Source organism: Agelaius tricolor, unplaced genomic scaffold, assembly GCF_023055355.1.
Source record: "Agelaius tricolor isolate 1412-34295 unplaced genomic scaffold, bAgeTri1.0.p SCAF_11, whole genome shotgun sequence".
Classification (NCBI taxonomy): Eukaryota; Metazoa; Chordata; class Aves; order Passeriformes; family Icteridae; genus Agelaius; species Agelaius tricolor.
The window spans coordinates 11,721,898-11,744,819 of NW_027269271.1; the positions used below are offsets into that span (position 1 = coordinate 11,721,898).

Below are 22,922 nucleotides of genomic sequence, written 5' to 3' on the forward strand. Positions count from 1 at the left end.
TTTTTGTTCTGGTCAGCTAAGAATTCCCTTCAACCTATTTTCTGCATGCTTCAGAAATCCTATTGTTCTCTCTAAAACAAAATTTTCTGCTTGCTATTATCTTACCAATCAATACACAAATCCACTAGGCAGCTCATTGTACAGCACTATAAAGAAAAAAGAGTATTAATAAATCGTTTTTGTAATGGCAGCACTTGAAAACCAAGTCAATTTAAGTGGATGAGCTTTCTACCAAAGCATTTTTGCAAAGCCTAAACTTTTCTTTTGTAGTCATATTTCATTAAACTGCTAAACTTTTTCATACAGGAAGCCTAAAGCTCTTCTCCCAGTATCCACAGGAAGGTCCCAGTGTTCTGTAGGAGTGTTATTCTTCAGGAGGGAGCTCCTTGTGCATTTTCCCCAGCTCCATAATGCCACTTTTTTGGCATTAGCTAGGATGTGGGATGGAGAGAACGAAGCATAGGCCAAGAAAGAAAATGTAGATTGCTTACACTGAGGAGGATCAAAGGCAGCCTACCAGAAGGAGAATAACAGATCCTTGTGGAAGTTTTCTGACAGCTCCAGGAGTTTGCAAAGGAGAGAAGTTCTGGGGGTACTAAAACAATGAGAAGATTAATCCAAGATGAAGGTATCCCTGGAGAGAAATTGATAAAAGCAAAGAGATGAAGAATCATAAAGCAACATGTTTCTCATCACTTGTGTAATATAAGTGTGAGGTATCTATTTGCTTCCCAAGAGGGGTGTCTGCCAAAAAATAAAACTGTCATCTCTACTCCTCTGAGACTATTTCAGCTACCAAACATGAAAATAATAAATAATCTATTCTGTGTAGCTACTGTTAAAATGAAATTTAATAACAAGAATGAAAATGTAGTTTTGATAGCATGCTGCTAGCATTCTAGTTCTTTTTCTCACACAATCCATCAGTCCGCTGGCTTGAAACCCGCAAGCCATATTGTGAATGAAGAGAAAAATGTAAAGTTTTTTCCTTAGAATGCCTCAAAGCTTGAGAACAGGGGAAATTGTTGAGAAAGAAGGTGCTTTTAAATGTAAAACTTCAAATTGTGTTCCTACAACCCAGTTTCTGAGACTGACCAATTTCATTTAGGTATTTTGTAGCTGAGTCACTCTTATTAGTTTTTCTCTAAAGTTCCACTTTTTCTTTTTTTTTTTTTTTTAAGCTTTATGTTATACCCAAAAACAAATGAGGAAAGTTAATTTGCTCACAGACATAGCATATTGAAAAACAACCCAAACCCCCATATGGAGCGTGTTATGAAGGTTTCAGAAACAGACTTACACATCTTTTCAAGAAAAAAAAAAATTATAGATGGGCAGTAAGATCACAAAGATTTCTCCCTTTGCCTAGCACTTCTTAATTGATTCGAATTTAGCATTTCAGTAAAATAGAAGCTGCCCTGGAATAAGATTCATTTAAGATCAAGCTCTCCCAGGCTGGGCACAAGGGATCCTCTCCCCAGCTACATTTGTGCACTGCTTTGTCCACTACAGGAGGCAGCTGTGCCCTGCAAGCCTGGGCTCTGAGGAATGAGGCTTATGGAACTCCCAGGAGCAAAAGGGTAGAATCATTTGGGAGATGTGGCCTCCTGCTTCAAGTCTTTAGCATCTACCAACATTTTTAACATATTTGGACAGCTGATGTCATAGCAAAGCCACACATCATACACCAAATAGAATAGGATAAAGTCTTGCACATATGGCATGGGTACATAACTCAGCTGTGGAACCATGTAAAAGGAATAAGATTCTTAAGATTTCACTTAGTACACTAAAAACTTAAGAGCAAAAGGATTTTCATGAGCTGAAATAGGACCTTTCACAATGTCATCAGTAAATTTTAAAAGCTGGCCTCTGGAGTTTTTTTGATAACTACTTCAGAAAGAGTCATGTAAGCTAGTACTTAGTGTAAATATCTATGATATAGGTATTTCCCTGTGAACATACATGCATGTACATGTGCTTACAATGCACTAAGTCAGTTGATCATCTTTAGCTAAATTTTTTAAACCATGCTGCATGAAAATTTGATCTCTCCATTTATCCGTATATATACAAAACTATAAAAATACAATATTCATATATCATGGGATTTTTCAACTATTTTTCATAATAGCAAACATACTGTATTTAATCCCAGCTAACTCTGAAAAGTTTATTCTTTTTGGAATTTTTTACTGTTGTACTGGTTTGAAATATTATCAGGGTTTAGGAATTGCCAAAGATGAATGTTTGACTGAATGTTAAAAAGATGACCAAAGTATTAACTAAATCCCCTGTTCTATGCAACATGGAAGAACAGTGCTTCAAATTCACAGTTGTTTCCTACTTTATTATGCACAGTTATAGGAGTAAGATGCAAACATAGTTGAAATAAATAGCTTTCCTCATTTTTTTACTGGATTCCTACACAAACACTATTGCTTTCAGGAAATCCCTCCAGAGTCTGTGCATGTGAACTGTGACTACCAAGATTTATGACAGTGTGGCCGAGGCTTTATGCTTAAATCCAGACATTACCTGCAGGGTTCCTATATTCTGTAATTGAAACAAACTTTTCAATCCAGCTTGAGTAAAACTTCCCTTCTTTGTTTGCCTTTAATCCAGGGACCACAAGGGCCTCAGGGACCTGTTGGATTCCCTGGACCAAAGGGACCTCCAGTAAGTATCTCTTTCATTAAGTATGTGCAACAACAGGAATTGTAGTTTTTGTAGAGTGCCTCTGAAGTAAATAGTTGAAAATTTATGTAAGGGGTGGTTTATGCATAGATTAAAAATGCTCTTGTTGAGCCTTAGGGGTTTGGGCTCACATATTTAACATGGTCATTGGTGCAGCTCTGAAGACATTGAGAGTAATGCACCGAACTGCAGGTCTGGTATGTCCTGCCAGAGACCATGTGACACACTGAGTTCAGGCAAAATGCTACTTTGCTGCTGTATATTTTCTTTGAATGATTGATTCACTGAGGAAAAATGAAGAGGAAGGAGGCATTCATTAGTAGCAGGAACATATAGAAATAACAGCACATTTGAGCTGCCCCCTGAACCAGTCTTGGTGCTTTTCTGGTGTGCCTCTGCTCATGTGCAGTACAAAAGCAACAAAGCACCTCCCATGCATTTTTTACTTTTATTTCCAATTCCGAAACCTGAAATTTCATCAAGTACTTCTGAAGTGCTTAGATTTGTGTTGGCTCATTAACCAAAGAAAAATGGAAGGATAGGGACTTTACAAGATTTCTGAATTTGCAGAAATCTATCTTGAACACATTTGCATTTTGCAACAGTCATTCTCCAAGAAATTGTTAAGACACTATAGGAAGGATTCAAGGAAAAAATATTATTAAAATCCTAGTTAGCTAATATAGGAGCAGTTTAAAGTTACCAAAGACTAGTCTAAAATAAACAGAGAGCAGAAATTCTGATAGCTAATTGCACACTTTCTTTGAGGATGGCTAAGAATTTGCTTGATTTATGTATTTTATAATTTCAGGGTCCACCTGGAAAAGATGGCTTGCCTGGGCACCCAGGACAGCGGGGTGAGACTGTAAGTAAATGCACTCTGCTGTGTTAGTGTTGTTCTAAAGGTCATGGTTATGTGATCAAAATCAAAGAAATAGGGACAACAGGGAAAAGGGAAAGAGGCTGGCACCAAAAGGTTACATAACTGTACTTTTCTTGTAGATGGGGCAGGAGAAAGCTTTATTTTGCTCCCATGATATAAGTGTGAGGTTATTCTTTGCTATGTCTAGTTAGTAACATCAGAATGAGATTAAATATCCAATAGAAGGAAATTGCGATTTTTCAGACAATTACTATACAGTAGTTTTCTCCCTGAATGCCATGTAGCAAAAATAGTAGCATTAAAAAAAGTCTTATTGATGATAAACAGCTAGAAAAATGAAAAGCCAAGACCTGTGGAAAGTAGGATCAGGAATGATTGAACCTATTAAAGTAAAATAAAATTTTGAGACTATGTAACTCATCTATGAATCACAATTAATAAATTCTGGCATGAAAATTTAAAATACTATGTCATACTTTTAATTTAATTATCTTTAAAAAACACACTATTTCTTTGTGTCAGAATGTTATTCCTATTCCATTATAAAATAAAAATTCTCACTGAGATTTTTTAGAGCTAGAGAAAGCCATAAATGAATTTATTGAGAAATTTTCTCAGCATACAGAATGTGTTTTAGGCTCCAGCTTCACTGGAAATCTGTTAGTGACTGCTGAGTCACTTCCACTGCTGGAAGGAGAAGCACAGAGCTTGGAGTAACACACCCCTCTGAAAATCTCTTATTTTCTTCTGCTGGTATTGCAGCATTTTCGCACTGTAATGCTTTGCAATGATAGTGGCTTTTTTGTGTATGAAACATTATTGACTCCTTCTTTGTTCTTTTCCTTTGCAATGATGCAAAGACTGTGTTGTGTACCGTAAGGATCAATTGTTTACATTGTTTACAATGCAGGATGCTCAAACTTGTTCTTTAGTCTGCTGTTAAAAAGTTACAGTTTTCCCTGGATCTTTATTTCTTTTCAATTTCTTTTTGTCTCACCTCCACTTTAATGCCCTTCCAACTTAATAGTCCATCTGTGTCTTTCTTTAAAAAGCATTTTTATGTCAGGCTTTATGATTCATAATATACATATGTAAAAATGTATCTTCAGCTGTCTTTTAGCTGCATCACTTATGCATTCAAACTCATCTAATCAAGTTCTCCTAGAGAGATCTGTAAAACTGATGGCAATTTTTACTGCTGTACCACCTCAGAGAGATGGAAGATTAATCAGCATTTCATATCTAGGCATACACAGACAAAAAAAATTTCTCTTTTTTATTTTCTGAAGAGAAGGAATGTGTGACATGGAATTTCTCATTTACCTCTTCAGCACAGAGATGAATTTTGCCCTTTTATAACTCGTAAAGGGTAATGTAATATTCTGTCTTTTTTTTTTCACAGGGTTTTCAAGGAAAAACTGGTCCTCCTGGTCCTGGTGGTGTTGTTGGCCCTCAGGTACATAATTTCATTTCATAGCTGACTTCATGAGCCCAGCGTTTAATGGTTATATTATAGATAAGGCAGTTGCTTTTGCTGTATTAAAAGGACCATATCCGTGGTTATATTAACTTTTGTAACAAAAGTTGCATTAACAATATTAGAAAGCTATACTTAGCAATCATCAGTGATTCCATCAAAAAAATGAAAATATTTGGATTAACTTTCCACTTTGTCTTATGTTTCGATTTGGGTTTTTTGTTGGTTCATTTTGTTTTTTCTGTGATTATGAAATTGGTTGTTTACAGAAATCAAAGAGACACATTTCTCTACCATTTTAGAAAGAACAATGCTACATGTGAATTTCTTGCCAGAGAAAAATTTTCAGTAAATTTTAGATTGTGGAGAGATAAATTATCAAAATTTCATTTGATTTAACCTTATTAATTTACAACTTAATCGAGCATATAGAGCTTATTTAGCTGATTCCCTCAGTGGAACTTTTCTGCTAGGGAATCCATAGAGAGATCTTTCAACTCTCCTGCCTTACAATTCCTATTATTCAGAAAAGCAACAGTACAGAACTGTTTCAAGGCAAGAATAGTAGATGGATTTCTCTCCTTTGTCCTTTTTATAACCTTCTCCCATACATGCTGTGCTTTAAAGCTTCAGTGCTTAAGGAACAAGGTCAGGATTTCACTCTTTGGAAGCTGCACAGACGTGTCTGCAGGCAAAATGCAATGCAAGATTTATTTTATAGGACAAAGATATTTTGTAAGTCAGCCTTGCCTGGAGGGAAGGTGAGGAATGTGCACTAACCAACGGCAGCACTGTTTGGTAACACAACAGCTGGATATTGAGAATCTGCTCCTTTCCACTTCCTCCCACACCCTCAAGACATTAAATAACTTCAGGTGACTGAAGTTGTGCTTTTGTGCCTAGGGTCCTACTGGTGAGACTGGACCAATTGGTGAAAGAGGCCATCCAGGTCCCCCTGGTCCCCCAGGTGAACAAGGCCTGCCAGGTGCTGCAGGAAAAGAAGGTGCTAAGGTATGATGTGGCTTTGGGGAACAAACAGGAAGGGACAGAAGACTGCTGACAGTGTGACATTTCAAATCACCATGAAGACATGCAGAATGAAATCAGAACATACAGTGTAAAATCATGATTGGCAGGTTTCACCCAGAAGGACTTGGAAGACTGGAAGATCCCAATTTTAGAACTGAGAGTGCTTCCACTGAAATAATGAGAATTCTCTTGAGCCAAAAATTAATATTTTTTGTAATAAAAGCAAAAGAAAAAATTGTTTGCATATAATATGCATTCAATATACTAATCATATTCAATATGTCATACTTAGTAATGACATATTCACACCAAGGTAGAATTTTTTACATTGGCATTTAAAGTCAGATGTGTAGTAGTGAATAAAAGGTAGAATTTCACTGAATAAATTTAACTCCTTGCTTAATTTTTGGCTGCCATTGGGGAACAAGAAAAATATTACTTATCTAGTTGCTATGTAATTCTATTCAATTTTTGATTATAATAGGGTATCAAAATTTTTTATTGAATTTATCTTTAAATATATTTTTACAGCTTGTTGTGTTTTTCACTATTTGTATTCCATAACTGGTGCTGTATTTTGTCAAAGTTCATTATAAATGTAACCACAGACTATTGTACTGATAAAAGAATTAGTGAGTGAATAGCTGGGGACACAATCTTTGTTTTCATTACAATAACTAGGATCTGGTAGTTAATTTTCATCGCTCACTGTACACATAATTTTTAAACATTTTTTTTTAATCAAAATGTAATATGTTTCCCAGGGTGATCCAGGCCCTCAAGGCATTCCTGGGAAAGATGGACCAGCAGGTCTTCGTGGTTTCCCTGGAGAGAGAGGGCTTCCAGGTGCTCAGGTATGATACAAGCTCTAGAGGAATTGCCATGATATTTGTAAAAGAAAGAAACAATGTATGAATTTCTTTATTTATTAAGTCTCCTACTGTACTTAAAATAAATGCAATAAAAGAACAGATAAAAATATAATTGGCTAGATAAGAAATAAGGAATTTATTCAGGTTTGTTTCTTTGTATCTTTACATGTTTCCTATTATATGTGTTGCAAAATTACTCTTGAACTTTCCAGACAAGCTTTTTATTTCCTTTGCATTTTTTAGGGTCCAGCTGGTCTGAAAGGAGGGGAAGGCCCACAGGGTCCACCTGGCCCAATGGTAAGTAAACATAGTAATTCTATGGAAATATAAACAATATTATCTAATAACCTTTTTTCTTCTTTAGATGCTGGGATGTTTTCATTAATGCAGTCTGTAAAACAGCAGACAGATCAGACTTCTACAAAGTATCCATACTAATGAACATGCATGGATATGGAGGTAGAGAATATCTGAAGCCTTCTGCCACTAGATTTAGTTATGAGATTTACTTGCTGCTCAATGCCTGTCACTTATGTCAAATTGGTTTTGAGATAAGAGAGGTTTTCCGCAGTGGAAAAATCCATGGATAATGACTCATGCTGTTGTGGTGGGCTTGCCTTGGCTGTGATGCCAGGTGCCCACCAAACTCTCCCTGCCCTCCTCAGCTGGACAGGAGAACACAAGATACACTGAAAGGCTTGTGAGTCAAGATAAGGACAGGAAGATCAGCCACCAGTTACATCATGGACAAAATAGACTGGGAAAACGAGTATAATTTATTTTCTATCAAATCAGAGTAGAATAGATAAGGAAAAACAAAAACCAAGTCTGAAAACACCTTCTCCCCACTTTCCCTTCCTCCCAGGCTGAACTTCACTCCTGATTTTTGTTTTATGCTGCCCCTAAGCAGTGCAGGAGGATGGAGAGTGGTTCTCAGTTCATCACACATTGCCACTCCTTCCTCCACATGGGGAGGAGTCCTCACACTCTTGCCCTGCTCCAGTGTGGGGTCCCTTGGCAGTGAGGCAGCCCTCCATGAACTTGTCCAACAGGAGTCCTCCCCAGGGCTGCAGTTCTTCATGAACTGCTCCAGCCCGGGTCCCCCAGGGTGCAGTCCTTCAGGAGCTGGCTGCTCCAGGGTTGGTCCCCCAAGGGGTCACAGGTCCTGCCAGCAAACCTGCTCCAGTGTGGGCTCCTCCCTCCACAGGGCCACAGGTCCTGCCCAGATCCTGCACCACTGCAGGCTCTCCATGGGCACAGTCTCCTTTGGGATCCACCTGCTCCAGTGCGGGCTCCTCCATGGGCTGTGGGAGGATCTCTCTCCCCTTCTGTTGTGCATTTTTTCCCCATTTCTTAAATACATTATCCAAGAGGTTCTACCCTGTCACTTATGGGCTCAGCCATGGCCGGCCCATCGGTTCATCTTGGAGCTGCCTGGTGTGAGCTCCACTGGACATAGTGGAAAGTGGCATCTTCTCCCAGAAGTCAGCCCTGTAGTCCCCTGCTAGCAAACCCTTGCCATGCAAACCCAGTACTCCTGTGTTCCCTTTGCACAACTGTGTAAAATCATGCTGCGCAGGAATTTTCCTTCTCGGCATTTTAAGCTCAATAGTAGAGTATGCTTCAAGTTACCTATTCTCTGTTGTCATGCTTTATGCAAAGAAGTTCTACAAGGATACACTGGCATTCAAAACATGCTAGAGTTATTCCCAAATGCGAATTGTGTAGATTTTGACAGTCATCTTGTCAACTTATTTCTTTCATAGTGTGCAATTGAGGTTAAAAAAGAAATGAATCAATCATCACAGCTATTCATGTTAGAAAAAAAAAAAAGTAATGGAGGAGCTGAATTTCCATGTGCTTCAACAAAGCTCTCTTATGTCCTTGCAATTCATATTCAGATTAGAATGCATTAAACAAGGATAAAAATCCACATAGTACAGTACAAGTAATACAAGGGACTTGAATTCTTAAAATGAGTTATTGAATTGAGTAAGTTAATGCCAAAAACCTGAATTTACAGTTCTTAGCACCATGCAGTATATATATATTCTCAAAAGGCACCAAAACAAAGAATGGAATGGAATGGAATGGAATGGAATGGAATGGAATGGAATGGAATGGAATGGAAGCTAGCAGGGAGAATAAACAGGGATATTATCTTACCCCCTCTGAAGGACCTGAAATGTTAAAAGAAAGGATGAATCAAAGTCACGAAAGCATAGACCAGCCTCTTCAATCTAAACATCCTATCTTGATTTTTTGTTGAAGGAGCCCCTAAGACTGGACTGAGCTCTCAGGCAGAGAGCTGGTGCAGGTGCAGTGATCCAGAGCCCTTCTGAGCATGCACAGAGCAGCCAGCACAGGCAGAGCTGGTGTGTGACACAGCCCCCTTTGCCAGCCAGAATTATCCACACAGGAGCTGTGCCACTCCTGTCATGGTCCTCAGAAAGACACATCACACAAGATGTGAGGCAACAGTACACACCCTATTTAGTGATAGTTGTCTGTATTCTGAAATACATGTTTGAATTGAAATTCAGAGGATCCATGTTTCTCTAATTCTTATAGGGTGTGTATAAGTTAGTGTTTTAGTTGAAAGCATCAGGGCTTTTTTGAGGAGGATATCTCAATTATCCCCATTTACTACCCTTTGGTTCAAATCACGGAGCTCTCTCAGAGCTCATGAATAGTATTCCTTTCATGTGAAACTAAATTGGTAGAGAAAATCCAGGAACAGTATTAATGCTCCCCAGCTAATGGGAGTTCAGTGCCAGGCTGAAATCATCATTAATTAAAGTCCAGAAGCACACAGAGTGTGGGTGTCAGGAGCACACTACCAACGACTTCAGTTCATAAACCCGTTCCTGTTGGGGTCACCCTTCCTGCTGAGGTAAACAGTCATGGAAAGAAACCCTTAGGAGGCTGAGGATTTTTTGCATATAGTTTTTGCAGTCTTTAAGAAATAGATGTAGTGGTAGCAGCAGAAAAGAGAGTTTGAAGGGCAAAATTTCTACTTTTTTAAAATATATTTTGAGCTCATTGTAGTGTAATTGGGCCACTTCAGGTATGAAGAGGATCAAGTTGCCCTTAAAGTATTCCAGGAGTCCTCAGTAGGATTTTTATCTGTTTCATCTTTAATTACTAACTTGTTATCTCAAAACAGTATTCAGTGAAAAAAAGGTGTGGAGGTGCCCTTAATTCTGGATTTCAGTGCACCATCAAACACCACAATTAAACCACAACTTTTTTCACAGAAGCTTACAGCAGACCATGAGCATCAAATACTCTGCAAATATTTTCCCATCTATTTTTAGCCAACAGCGGGTACACACAGAAGTGTAATTGTAGTGGAGTCTTCATTTGCCATCTATAATAGGAAGAGAATCCATGCCACTGGCTGACTTTCCTGTGATTTCCTGCCAGTACCAATTGTTTCTAACTAGCATATATAGTCAATTATAAGCTTTGTTTGGCTGCTGCATACATCTGCAAGCATACCAAACAAATGACTGCTCCAAATGCTGTGCATATGCCAATTACTCTGTTTAGAGGGATTTGGACAAAAGAAAGAGATGCATGAATGCATGTCAGAGCAAGAGGGGGCTCTGCAGGATTGAGGGGGGGGTACTTTCATGGTTTGGGTTTTTTGGGAGGGGGTTGTGGTTGGATTTTTGTTATGGGGGGGGACTTTTTTTTAACAGTTGTCTTTTATCTGCTCTCTTTGTTGCTTCTGTTTGTTTTCTTCCCTTCTCCTACTACCGTGTGGAATGCTGAATGCTGATGAGAGAAAGCTCTTTGGAATGTTAAGCAGTCATTTTTCATTTGCTCATTTAGGAATTGGATGCTCAAATTAGACTCAGAATAAGCCAGCTGTAGGCTACCCAATTATCAGTACTGAACTATCTAGAGCTATCTTCATCTATCTGACAACATTTTACAGTCATGGGGACCTTCACTTGTTGAGCATTTTGTTAACCATCAGTAAAAAGTATTGCTATTACTATGCAATGTATACAATAGCTGTCATTACATATCTCCTCACAGCAAGTGAGAGAAAACCAAGGTTGTTAATGAGTTTACAGTCTGTATAGCAGCATTACAAGACAAAACATGAACTTCCATTCTGTAGAAAAGCTAAAAAAACCCCAACAAAACAAATTAATAAAAAGATTCCATGATGTGAGTACTGCAAGACCAAAGGTTAACAAGTGGTTTCATAACATAAGGAGCTTGTTTCATAGTGGGACAGAGTGACCAGAGAAAAATGAGACAGAGAGATAACAGACTTAAGAAGCTGCTTAAAATGCTTTTCTGAGTTGGGACTATAATTTAATATGTTCTGCTGTGCTCAGAGGCCATTCTCACAGTGAAACGAGCAGTTCCTTGGAAACAGAAGGTGTAGTCCACCTTCATAACTCATGTGAAATGCAAAGATAAATGTGAAAGTTGGCTGATTAAAAAGAGCTTCTAGAAATGATGGCCTCTGTTAGTGTCTGCTGTCTGACACAGGAAAGATCTATGAGTTATTTGGGTTTTTTCCTCTCTATTCTTACATCCTCCTGATGAGATGACCTAAAATTGTTTAGCTTATGAGAGCTGACAAGATCAGAGACCATGGTATTATGGCTGTAGGGTAATGACTTTTTCTTGTTGAATTCACTGAAGCCTTAGGAACTTAAATAACAGAAATAGGACAGAAACTTGGGCAGCCACCCAGACTAAAAAAATCCCCAACACCTGGAAGGATAAAGTCATCTATGATTTCCATACAAATACTTTGAACACTCATGCAAATTTAGATCTTGCTGAAATACTTTGAGAAACCATTCAGCACTCTTTTCTGTCACATTTATGTGGAGGGAAAAGCACCTTATTATTAAATTAGTACCATTTATGCTAATGAGGTCAGTCCAGGACAAATATCTCATGAGTAAAAGCAAAAAAAATGGGGTCCTCATAGGTGAAAGCATCTTAAAATTCCAATATCTACAAGACAGCAAACTTGATCTTGCTTAAACATGAAAAAAATGCTATTTAGAGTCTCAAGGTCTTACTTTTATTATTTTTATTATTTTCTATTATTTTTATTATTTTTATTATTATTATTTTCTGTTACTTTTCTGTTGTATCATCCTACTTCTAGTATATCAATTGAAGTTAAATTATTAATCATAAAATGTTGCAAACTATCTTGAAAGTGTAAAGCTGAAAATTTGGGAAATATTTTTGTATAGCAAACAAACATTTAACAGTACTCTCTTAATGCAAAAATTGTAAATTATTTAAAAGACAGAAAACAAAGATGCAGTTTTAGTGGTTTTCAATATATAGTGTCTGTTGTTTCACCCTTGATTTTTAATATGACATTTTTAACTTTTTCTGTGCTTATCTAAAGATACCTGTACATAAAAAAACCTCCTCTGCAGAACACACTAAATTAGTCACTGTGCTTGAATGGATTTTTACAGAGGTGCATTGAAATGCAGAAATGTGATCATCACAGCAATGAACAGCACAAAAACTTTACTAAAAATTTTGGTGTTGCTTAGGACTGTATTTTGATATTGTGAATTTGCTTTCATCAAAGCAGTATGTGAATATTTTTGAAAACATAGAGGAAAGTAAGTTCTTGAAAAAAGGCTGGTTTTAAGGACACTCTAATTATGATGAACAAGTACAGGAAGTGGTATTTGCAAAAATAAAATCAGTGTTGTATGAACTGTATTGGGTATGAACTTCAAGTTGGTCCTTCCAGCCTTTTTTTCTTGCCCACGTGATGGATGCACAACCTTCAACCAGCTGAACTCGCACTGCTGAACAGCTTCTCTGTTGGCTTGCCTCATGAAAACCTGCAGCATTCCCAGGCTCTCAGAATCCCTTCATCCCTGTCCCTTTCTCCTCTGTTTCCCAGGGCTCGCCGGGAGAGCGCGGGGCCGCGGGCACCGCTGGCCCCATCGGGCTGCCGGGCCGGCCCGGCCCCCAGGGACCCCCGGGCCCTGCCGGAGAGAAGGGAGCTCCTGTGAGTAACCACAGCCCCATGGAAATACCCCTGTGCTCACCTCTCACTCCAGAATGCTGCTTGCTCCCACTCTGTTCGACATGTATTCTCACAACACCAACCTACTCACTTTGGATTTACAGATATGTACACAGTGAAACATTCCTCATCGTGCTCTCTGAGACCAGGAGGGTTAAACCTGTCACTGTCACAGCAGGGAGTGGATATAAATCAGTCTTTCATTAAAACTTTGTACCCAGCCACTCTGCATTAGTGTATTTGACATCAACTTCCATTATTACTTCATATAATTCTCTAATATATTCTCTTTCCTTGATAGTTTTCTTTCTCTTGGGGTGTTTTCTGGTTTTTTGGGGTTTTTTTTGGAGGGGGGTGGGTGTTTTAATTTTGTATTGGTGTTGGGACTCCCTGTACTGAAGTATTCATTACTCTCCCGTGATAATGTAGATTGCATTTTCTTCAAAACCAGGGTGAAAAAGGTCCCCAAGGTCCAGCTGGACGTGATGGAATACAGGGTCCTGTAGGACTTCCTGGTCCTGCTGGCCCTAGTGGTTCTCCTGGAGAAGATGGTGACAAGGTGAATCATTATAATTGGTTATTAGTGCATCTGGGAGAAGATCTGTCAGTACATTCTTTGTAGCTTTTCTCACAATAAACAGGGTGACAAAGCAACAAATCTTATCCCTGCCTCCCCCAAATTCCCTCTGCCTACAGCAAAAAATACCTTAAAACCTCTTCTATAATGAAATGTCTGAGGGACAGATGCCATGGAACACTGGGATTTGTGTTAAAGAGCTAGTAGAATAACATTTATCCTGGCAAAGAAACAAGGATAAAGGTGTGGCAAGATAAGGCAAATGAAGCCAAAATTGATTTTTGCCTATTTTAGAAATTTGGTTTACTGAATGTGTAAGATTAAATGTCTTCAGTAATATACAGGGATTCAGAACCACCAGAGGTTGTGCTGGTAGGTTGAGGGTGTCAAAATAATTATGTTCACAGCAGAGATATTCTATTGACCTCTGGCAGAATTTAAAATATGACACCTTTCAGGATCATCTGGTGTGGTTGCTTGACCCAGCACTTTTCTGTTAGTTAGCACAGGGTAAAGGTAAAGATTTCAACTTTCATTTTTGTGATTCATGAGTGTTATTTATCCCATAGATGGTATTTTCTGTGATTTAATTTAATTGTCTTTTATTATTGTATAAAGAAAACATTCATTTCTAATGTGGTTTCCTGGTGATTTGAATAATTTTGAAGTTTGGAAATACTGTACACTCCAGTGAGAAGCAGTAGTTCAGTCATAAACAGTTACATGAGTCTATAAATCACACTACTTTCATTATAAGTTCATATTGAAGGTGACATAAGCAACACAATTTCCTTTATTTAGAGCTCAGTAGCATTATACTTCAAAGCCAGGCCTTGTTGTCCTTTTCAATTCAGCAATCAATATCTGGATTAATATGACATATTATTGATCACTGCAGAATTGCTCCCTTTAGGCTTTCACTTGAATCAGCAGCATAAAACATAGAATAATCATATCAAAGGGAACAGTTGGAGATACCATGATATTGACTTCAGCTGAGTGTGAAGGAGAACATTTTAAATAAGTTTAACTTTTAACTTTCAATTACAGGGTGAAATTGGTGAACCAGGTCAGAAAGGTAGTAAAGGTGACAAAGGAGAAAACGTGAGTAGCAAAATCCTTTGTGCATTACATCTGTTCTTTATAAATAAAAGGTATTCATGCATGAAGTATGCAGGTAACTTTGCTACATAAATGAGCAGAAAAAAACACACACTCCTAAAATGTTCCTTCAAAATAATGTTCTTTTAATGCAATACTAGAGGTTTGTACTTCCAGATCCAGGCATGTATTGATTATTGCTCATATTCCTAGAGCTTACAGAATCATTACAAAATATAAACTACATTCTTAAGCACCTTTCCTGTATCACTGAAATTCCTCCATTCTGCATTTGAACTGGAGAGACCACGAATTCCCACATGTTCTCTTACTGTGTTGAACTTCACTGACTGCACTGTGTGAACATTCCCAGCTTTGGCTTCTTAGCCATGAGGATGGAAACTGTGGAGACTCAGCAAAGGAATCTACTAATGTAGTTTTAAAATTTCCAAAGGATATCTAATTCCTGGGGAGCACAATTAACTGATGGCAGATGAAATGGCTTATTCAAGTTTTCATATATTATCATTAGGCCTATTAGTGAACCTAGGACTTATCAGATTTCTACTGTTTTGATTTGACATTTTTCTACCTTCAAAAATTAATTCTAAACTTCAAGCTCTTCCTTTTCTTTTATTTAGGCCAGACATATAAAATTAAGCTTTTTTCACTGTGAAATTTGAAGCTAGAAAGAATAAAACTAGCATTTATTTATTTCCATTTGATTTTGGCTTCTTTTCTAAAAACTCAACATGGTATGTTTTCAATTCTGTTCAAATTCAATATAAACTGGTACTTTACTTGAATAGTTTTCCTTAAGAAACAATTGAGAAGTAATGGCAGAAAGATCCCTTTTATTGCTATATTTCAACACTATTCACAGTTAGCAAAGCTCCAAACTCAGCACAGGGGTATTCATGGCTAAGTAAATTTATCTTGAAAACAGTGTGATTTTTGAGATTGACAAGTTACATAACAGTACATTACTTTAAAAAATTACACCAAATTTATGGCTTACATAATATCAGATGATGTTTATGGGAGGATATGTACATACTCAAGCAAATCACAGGTCATAGAATCACAGAATGGCTTGGGCTGGAAATGAGCTTGAGGATCAGCTAGTTCCAGCCTCTGATCCAGTTCCACTTCAGGCTTTGCATGTGGTCACAGGCACGTCCTGTTTTCCCCTTTGCCATGCCTCTTCATTAGAAATGCTTTGCATCAGAGAAATTCAGGGAAAAACACAAGCTGCACTCTTCTGTTTCAGATAACTTTAGCATAGCTAGTTATGCTGAGCATTAGACTGTGACCACAGTTCCCATAGTGAGTACTGATGCATTTGGGCCTTCTCCAGCAGACCTGCTTTACAAATAAAATGTCTGCAGCATTATCATTTGAGAATGTATCCTGGACTCCCAGTCTCAAGGTTTAATGCATTTGAGAATATTACACATTTTTTCTTGAAATACAGGATTCAGTGTTGAAGCCTTAGTTGAAGTGAATGTAACTCTGGTTGAAGTCACATGTCTTGGATCTATTTGCCCTCAACTGCAGTCATTCAACCCTGACAATTTCAGAATGTGTTCATTTTAAATCTGCTTTCCTTTCAAGATGCTGACAGATGCCTGTTGGGGCAGGGAGAAAGGGCTTGTTGGTCACCTCTGGAAGGTTCTGACAAGGAAGTACCAGTTCTGAAATCACAGGACATAAAGAACAGATATTTACAATCTCAAACCACCCACAAAAGGCCTTGGTGGGCATTTAGAGCCTGATCACAGCAAGGATCCTGATCAAAGAAGTGATTCATTTTTCCTGTTTAAGAAGAGCTGGAAAAATCTTCAATTCCCCATTGAAACTAACAAAGATTTCTTTTTGTGGGTTTGAAAATCCTGTGCCTAACTATGTTTTTGTATTCTAGTTAAGACAGCACAATTTTGTTGTTGATGCGCTGTCCTCTCTTGAACTTCAAAACCTCCTCAGTTATCACAGCTGCCTTTATTAACTGAGGATTCTCTCATTATACTGATCAGTCTTTCTCCATTTGCCCTCCAAAGCAATGGCAAAAAAGAATCTGGCCATGTGTCCAAATAACTCCTCGTTAATCAACTGCAGAGAACGTTCCAACAGTGCTTTATATCAAAATGGGTTTTTAAATGAGTTTAAAAATGTGTAGGCCTCATTCCAGAGCCTGTAAAATGAAGGAGCACATTGAAGCATCTCGAAGAGTGTAGAAAAATCCATGCATGCCAAATCCCTTTCTCATGCTAACACTTGTCAGTCAGCTGGAGCATTCCTCAGAGTCCTTTCATTTAGATATGTCACCACAAAAGCTAGAAAGCTTTGTTTCATGTATTGCCATCAGGTATGGGACAAAAATAAAACTGTAAAAGAGAAGAAATACAGAGCTTGATGCTTCATACTCCCTAGGAAATAAAATGGTCCAAAGTATATATAAAACCCAGAGAAAGAAATAGACTGCAAGACTTAAGAAGTCACTTTATTTAATTCTCTTTATAAAGGGCACAATAATCTAATTTTATCCCTAGCAAAGTCTGTAAATCACGGCATTATTCTGCTCTAAACCAGAATTTGAAGACTAGAAGTTGCAGACAGCTTGGCATCTGAAATAGACTAGAATTAGCCAATGCCAGGTGCTGAGTTTTGTGCCTTCTTATCATAACTCTTCATCGGTCTACTTCCTCTAGTGTGGCAAAAACAAAACTCAAATGACATCATTCACACCTCATCATAAAGTAGGATCTTGCGTTCCTGTACTGTGATAGCTTCATTATATCACATCTGCATGACTGACTTCTAATTACATGAATTATAAATTAGTTATTATTCTGCAGGGGGGATGAAAAAAAGATGTTCCTCTCACAGGCTGGGGTTTTTGGTCATTCTGTTGAAAAGAGACTTAATATCAAAGAGAATGTGATTCCCAGTGCTCAGCAAGAACTTGCACCTTTTCATGTCTCCTAGAGGTCAAAATAAGCTTTGTGCCATTGCAAAAATAATTAGTTTCATAAAAACTACTCCAAATAATAAGCATTTGAATTAAAGCTAGATTTTTAGATGATGCTTTAAAGTTTGAGTGATATTTGGCATAAACCTCATTGAAAGTTTTGATATTTTTAATTGTGGAAAAAAAAATTCATTTTGATTCATGTTCGCATGGAAATTTATTCAGAAACATTAAAATGAGCTTCTAACAAATGCCAACATTGTCTATTATAGATGTGAAAATCAGAGTTTTTGAGAGATAAATAGTTTGTACTGAATGGAAAGGACTTGTGATTTTGCAAAGGACCTGTGATGCTACATCCTCTATGGAGAAACATGGAAATGCTGAATAGATTGTGGTCGTGCAAGTTGGGTTTTCTGTCATGTCTGTATTTGCTTTTAATCTCATTGCAGATGTCACAATCACTAATTTGTCCTTTGGATGTGTGTTTGTTGCAGGGTCCTCCAGGTCCCCCAGGTCTGCAGGGTCCTGTTGGAGCCCCAGGGATTGCTGTAAGTTCAGAGCCAGCCCCAACCTTGCATAACTCAGCTGATCCTGACTTCTTTGAACTGTTTGCTCCTTACTCTGGAATATATTTCAGAACACCACTAACAGTGCTGTCCCTGCCCACTTACATGCAGTTCTTTATTGTAAACAAGCCTGCGTGGGTGTTACTGTATGGCAGATTTACAGCAGGGCAATAATTTGACAAAATCATTAAAAATTAAATCCTGGAAATAGTGAACAATGGCCATCCTTTCAGTGAACTTGTTTGGTGGTGTGTTTGGCAGCTCAGTACAGATGCAGTTAAAAGAGATTATCTTTTTTTAAAATCCACCTGTGAATTAATTCTTATTTTTATTTGAAAGGCTCTGAATTCTTTTACCCTGAGTATTGGTAGAACCCTGTGCTACTCATATTTACAGAGGTATTCAACAGCTAGAATGTTTATGCCAATGTGATAGAGAGGGGGAACTCAGGGAAAATTTCTGTGAGAAATGCAGCACTAATTGACCTATATTAAACCAGAGCACGTGCTGGCATTCTCTTTGTGCAACAGATTTCATCCAGCCAAGATGATAGACATGCATTGTAAGGATACCTGGTGTGATTCTGAGCCCTTTGGTAGCTGTTTCCCAGTCATTTCCATGGAGCTTTTCCTGTTGCTATTATCAGAGCTGTGATAGTTTTGCTCTTCATTGTTTCCCAACAGGGAGGTGATGGAGAGCCAGGCCCAAGAGGTCAGCAAGGGATGTTTGGGCAAAAAGGTGACGAAGGTCCTCGAGGCTTCCCCGGGCCCCCAGGCCCTATTGGCTTACAGGTAAATTCCTTTATTATTTTACCTTACATCTCTAAAACCAGATGTAACAGAAAAAGTGTAGGAATGTAGGAACACTGATTTCTGTGTCAGAAACTGAATTACTACTGTCTATTATTAAATAAATGATAGCATCATTTAATTAGAACTGAAAAATCCCACACTGATGGGGTTCATGCATAAACAACAGATTTAATGTGCATATATATACATATATATAAGAGCATAAATTATCCAGACTCCCACCAGAGCTCTGGATAATCCTGGCAGTGTTTTTAAAATCACCCAGTTTAGCACTTCTCTGTGTTTTTCGGGGTTTTTCCCCTCTAAATTTATTGTGTCACCTAGTTTAAGGATCCTATGACTATCTATACTGAAATATGAAAAGCTCCCTTTCCTTTCTTTCCATTTTAATTTAAATAGGTCTTTTTCTTCTTGTTCCACCATCCTGCCCCCTCCCAAGTTCACAAGTTTGATGTTTAGATCTGATTTACATTGTTTCATATTGATTTATAACTAATCATTCCAGGGATCCTACTTACAGTATTCTTCCCTGTGTTTTTTAGGGTCTGCCTGGCCCACCAGGTGAAAAAGGTGAAAATGGAGATGTGGGTCCAATGGTAAGACTTCTTCCTCACTGGTCACTCTAAAGGACATAAATATTCTCCAGATATTATTGTCTTTTCTCTATAGCTCACCATTTGATAAGATACTCCTGAATTTGGTAACTGAGTATGAAACATTTTGTGTAACATAAACTCTCTCTGGGATTTTCTTTGCTTTCCCACATCTATCCCCTCATCATTAATATTGAGATTTATCTAACATGAGAAAACACTGAAAAATAGATAGCAAAACAGATGTTCTGTGTGCCTGAGACAGGACAATGGCAATCAGATTCAGGGAAGAAAGAGGAAAAGTAGATACCACTGCACCAGAGAGTCTGGAGCTGCCTTCCTGGAGTTCAGGCCATTGTTATTAACATACAGTGTCAGGTATGCAGGCCAGGAGATGGCAAACACTGCTTGGCTCTGTTTACTTCCCCTGGGTGATGCATTTTCCAGCTGTTTCTCCTGCTGACAGAACGCCTTGTGGGCTGTGCCTGAGTGCTGTGCAAGCTCTCTGCTCTCTACATTTGCCTCCAGCACCTTGTGCCAAGTCTGGCTGCTTCACTTGTGCCCATCTGTAGGCACCATGGTGCAGATCAGCCCCAGGGCTGTCACAGACGCTTGGGCTGCTCCAGCTCTCTGGCAGTGGGATGGGCGTGCAGGGAACCTGCAGGGAAAGAACCAATCCTCAGGGGCTCCTAAGCATCAGGTCATGTCCAGCTCAGGTACTGTGTGACACAGCCTTTGAACTCATCCAGCAGGCAGCAATCTGGCCCTACTGTTCCTACTGCATGGTGAAGATTAAAAGCCCTCTACAGATTGAGTATATTATTTTTCATTGGTCAGAAATTCTTCCTGATGGTAACTCTATTATATCTGTTCTATAATTCTGTCATATCACATTGTCTGTTTGATACAGGGTCCACCTGGCCCACCAGGTCCCAGAGGTCCCCAGGGTCCTAATGGAGCTGATGTAAGAATCAATATATTTTTTGTCTTGCTAATTGAGTAATAAGCACCCTATTTTGGATGACCATGTTTTGGATAACAAAAATATTTTATCACTGTAGGGTCCTCAAGGTCCCCCAGGCTCAATTGGCTCTGTTGGAGGTGTTGGTGAAAAGGTGAGTGTGGATGGAAACCCCCAAGGAAGACAAAACATTGGAATAGCAATGCTATATGACATTCATTTATTAAAATCCTTTTCATTGCTATTTTCAGTTCTCTATTCTGAAAATTTTCTTCCAGGATATGGAGGGAGTTTTTTCTTGATTGGTTACTTTGATATTTTACCCAAGGAACATGCTAGATTGTATCTTCCTTGTTCTTAAAGGAAAGATGAGATATGCAGGAATATAAGGGCTTTTTTTCCTGTGATTTATTTGAAGCAAGAGAGTAAACTATTATATAGTGCTGAGCAAGCAAGAAGTTCAAAAGAGAGTCTTAAAATGCTTGTTTATGTTTATTTTATCAAGCTACATGACCTCAACCACATCCCCTACGTAAGCCTAAAAGCCTTTTGCTGTAATGTTACAGATTTAACATTAATTCTTTCCTGGACTTTGGAACAGGAAAGAAGATCCTGAGTGGAGCGTAAGATGGAGGAAACAAAATAGAAATATATTCCAGGCCAATATATAAATTGCTTATTGAGAAACTATGTAGATTGCTCTTGAGTACTTAATGATTTGTCACAGAGTATCACATATGTTCAAAGAAACACCAATGTCAGTGAATCCTAGAAAAGACATCTCTAGGAATGTCAGTATTGGTAGTTTTTCAGAAAGCTTTCTATATTTTCAACTTTTAAGAACATGAAGCAAGATTTCCCCTTTTCTAACTAAACCAGCCTTTTAACAGAATCTTCAGGTGTTTCATGGTTTGTTTTTTTTCCTGCATGCCCATCAACTAAATCACTTACCCGTGCTCTGGGACGTGGCGAAGAGTGTACTAGAATAATATAACATAAAATTGGGTTTGATGGAGAAATATCCTACTTTGTCTCCCTTACTGTCCTTTGAGACCAAACAGATGTCATTGTGTCAAGCTGGCAGTGCTTCACTGCAGTGCTTCCTTCTCAGGATGTGGCTCTGAGCATCAGCTCACCTCTTGGGAGCAGCAGCATTCTGGTGTTTTCAATCTTTTTCCCCAAAATTGCACAAGACACACAAAACACGATGCCTGCCTGCTTGACTGCATTATTAGCAAGGATATTCCTTCTAATGTCCCAAGTTCATGACATTGTTCATGCAATCTACTTTAAAAAATATCTTGGCCTCATGAAGGACTGCAGGATTTGTTTTCTTCTCTCTGGGAAGAGTTCCAAAAATGTGACACAATCTAGGAGTTGAGAGAAATAAAAAGTTACTGGGAAAAGAGAGTCTGTATTTCAGTGGAATACAAATAATAATGGGCATTGTGGGAAGAAAAAATTTTCCTGTGACCACTACTGAGAAAAACGTTAATTATGAGAACATCCAGGGTAGCACCCAGTTATATTCAGTACTTAAAAAAAACCCTACCTTGTATAATATTGTGGCCCATTGAACTTCATAGGAATTTTTGCCATTGGTTTCAGTCACCTCTTCAATTTTCAGCATTTCACAATCAAATTATATTCCAGACATTTTCTAAACACATTGCCTTATATTGAACCCCTTCCTCCTTTATTTCTCCCTGTAACTCATCTGTGTGATTTAGAATCACCATTTGTGATGATTAGGCCATGAAATTTAATTCAAGAACATGAAGTTCAGACTGTTTATCACTAGCTTGTCATTTTTTATTTCCTCTAGCTAATATCCCATATTCTCTGCATTCACAAAGAGAAGCTTCCAAGTGTATTATTTTGGAAGTTTATATAATTGTAATTACTTTCCTCCCTCCTCCTCCTCAAGTTTTAGTACATGCCAGGTTATTTTCTTTCTTAGGGTATCTTCCTTCTTAATTTCAGTTCCATTTAATGAGTTTTCAAGCTGAGATATCATCAAGAGTTATTTTTTCAGGGGGAGAAAGTTTCTGCAGTGGGAGGACAGGTCATGCTTTTAAACAAAACATGCATTTTTTCTTTTCCTTTTCTTCCCACACATTTTTCCCCCAATGTTTTTCTTATTATGTCAGCATGCTTTGGCCTCTGCACCCCTTTCAGGAAAGACACACCCTACTACAGATAATTCAGTACAGTGAGTAAAGAATGTGGACAAACATTTTGGCATCATCCCTGTTACTGTTGAGGAGAGAAGTAGGTTTGCTCACTTGCATATTTTAATGGTTTGACCAGGAGATATTTTTTCATTCCTACACAGATTTCAAA

At 38.2% G+C, this 22,922-nt stretch overlaps 1 protein-coding gene and 1 long non-coding RNA gene across 9 annotated transcripts in view; one reads left to right on the forward strand and one right to left on the reverse strand.

The window, feature by feature from the left end:
* Positions 1-22,922, forward strand: part of COL11A1 (collagen type XI alpha 1 chain) — a 125,857-nt gene that overhangs the window by 80,261 nt on the left and 22,674 nt on the right. For all 8 annotated transcript variants that reach the window (XM_071436122.1, XM_071436124.1, XM_071436116.1 and 5 more), the window contains 14 exons: positions 2,626-2,679; positions 3,509-3,562; positions 4,983-5,036; positions 5,961-6,068; positions 6,851-6,940; positions 7,202-7,255; positions 12,873-12,980; positions 13,450-13,557; positions 14,626-14,679; positions 18,142-18,195; positions 18,897-19,004; positions 19,568-19,621; positions 20,529-20,582; positions 20,680-20,733. In XM_071436122.1, coding sequence (XP_071292223.1) covers positions 2,626-2,679; positions 3,509-3,562; positions 4,983-5,036; positions 5,961-6,068; positions 6,851-6,940; positions 7,202-7,255; positions 12,873-12,980; positions 13,450-13,557; positions 14,626-14,679; positions 18,142-18,195; positions 18,897-19,004; positions 19,568-19,621; positions 20,529-20,582; positions 20,680-20,733 — 1,008 coding nt within the window. The remainder of the gene's footprint in view (positions 1-2,625; positions 2,680-3,508; positions 3,563-4,982; positions 5,037-5,960; positions 6,069-6,850; positions 6,941-7,201; positions 7,256-12,872; positions 12,981-13,449; positions 13,558-14,625; positions 14,680-18,141; positions 18,196-18,896; positions 19,005-19,567; positions 19,622-20,528; positions 20,583-20,679; positions 20,734-22,922) is intronic.
* Positions 20,783-22,922, reverse strand: part of LOC139594270 (uncharacterized) — a 158,044-nt gene continuing 155,904 nt past the window's right edge. The window contains exon 16 of the long non-coding RNA XR_011680568.1: positions 20,783-21,949. This is a non-coding gene — a long non-coding RNA (uncharacterized lncRNA). The remainder of the gene's footprint in view (positions 21,950-22,922) is intronic.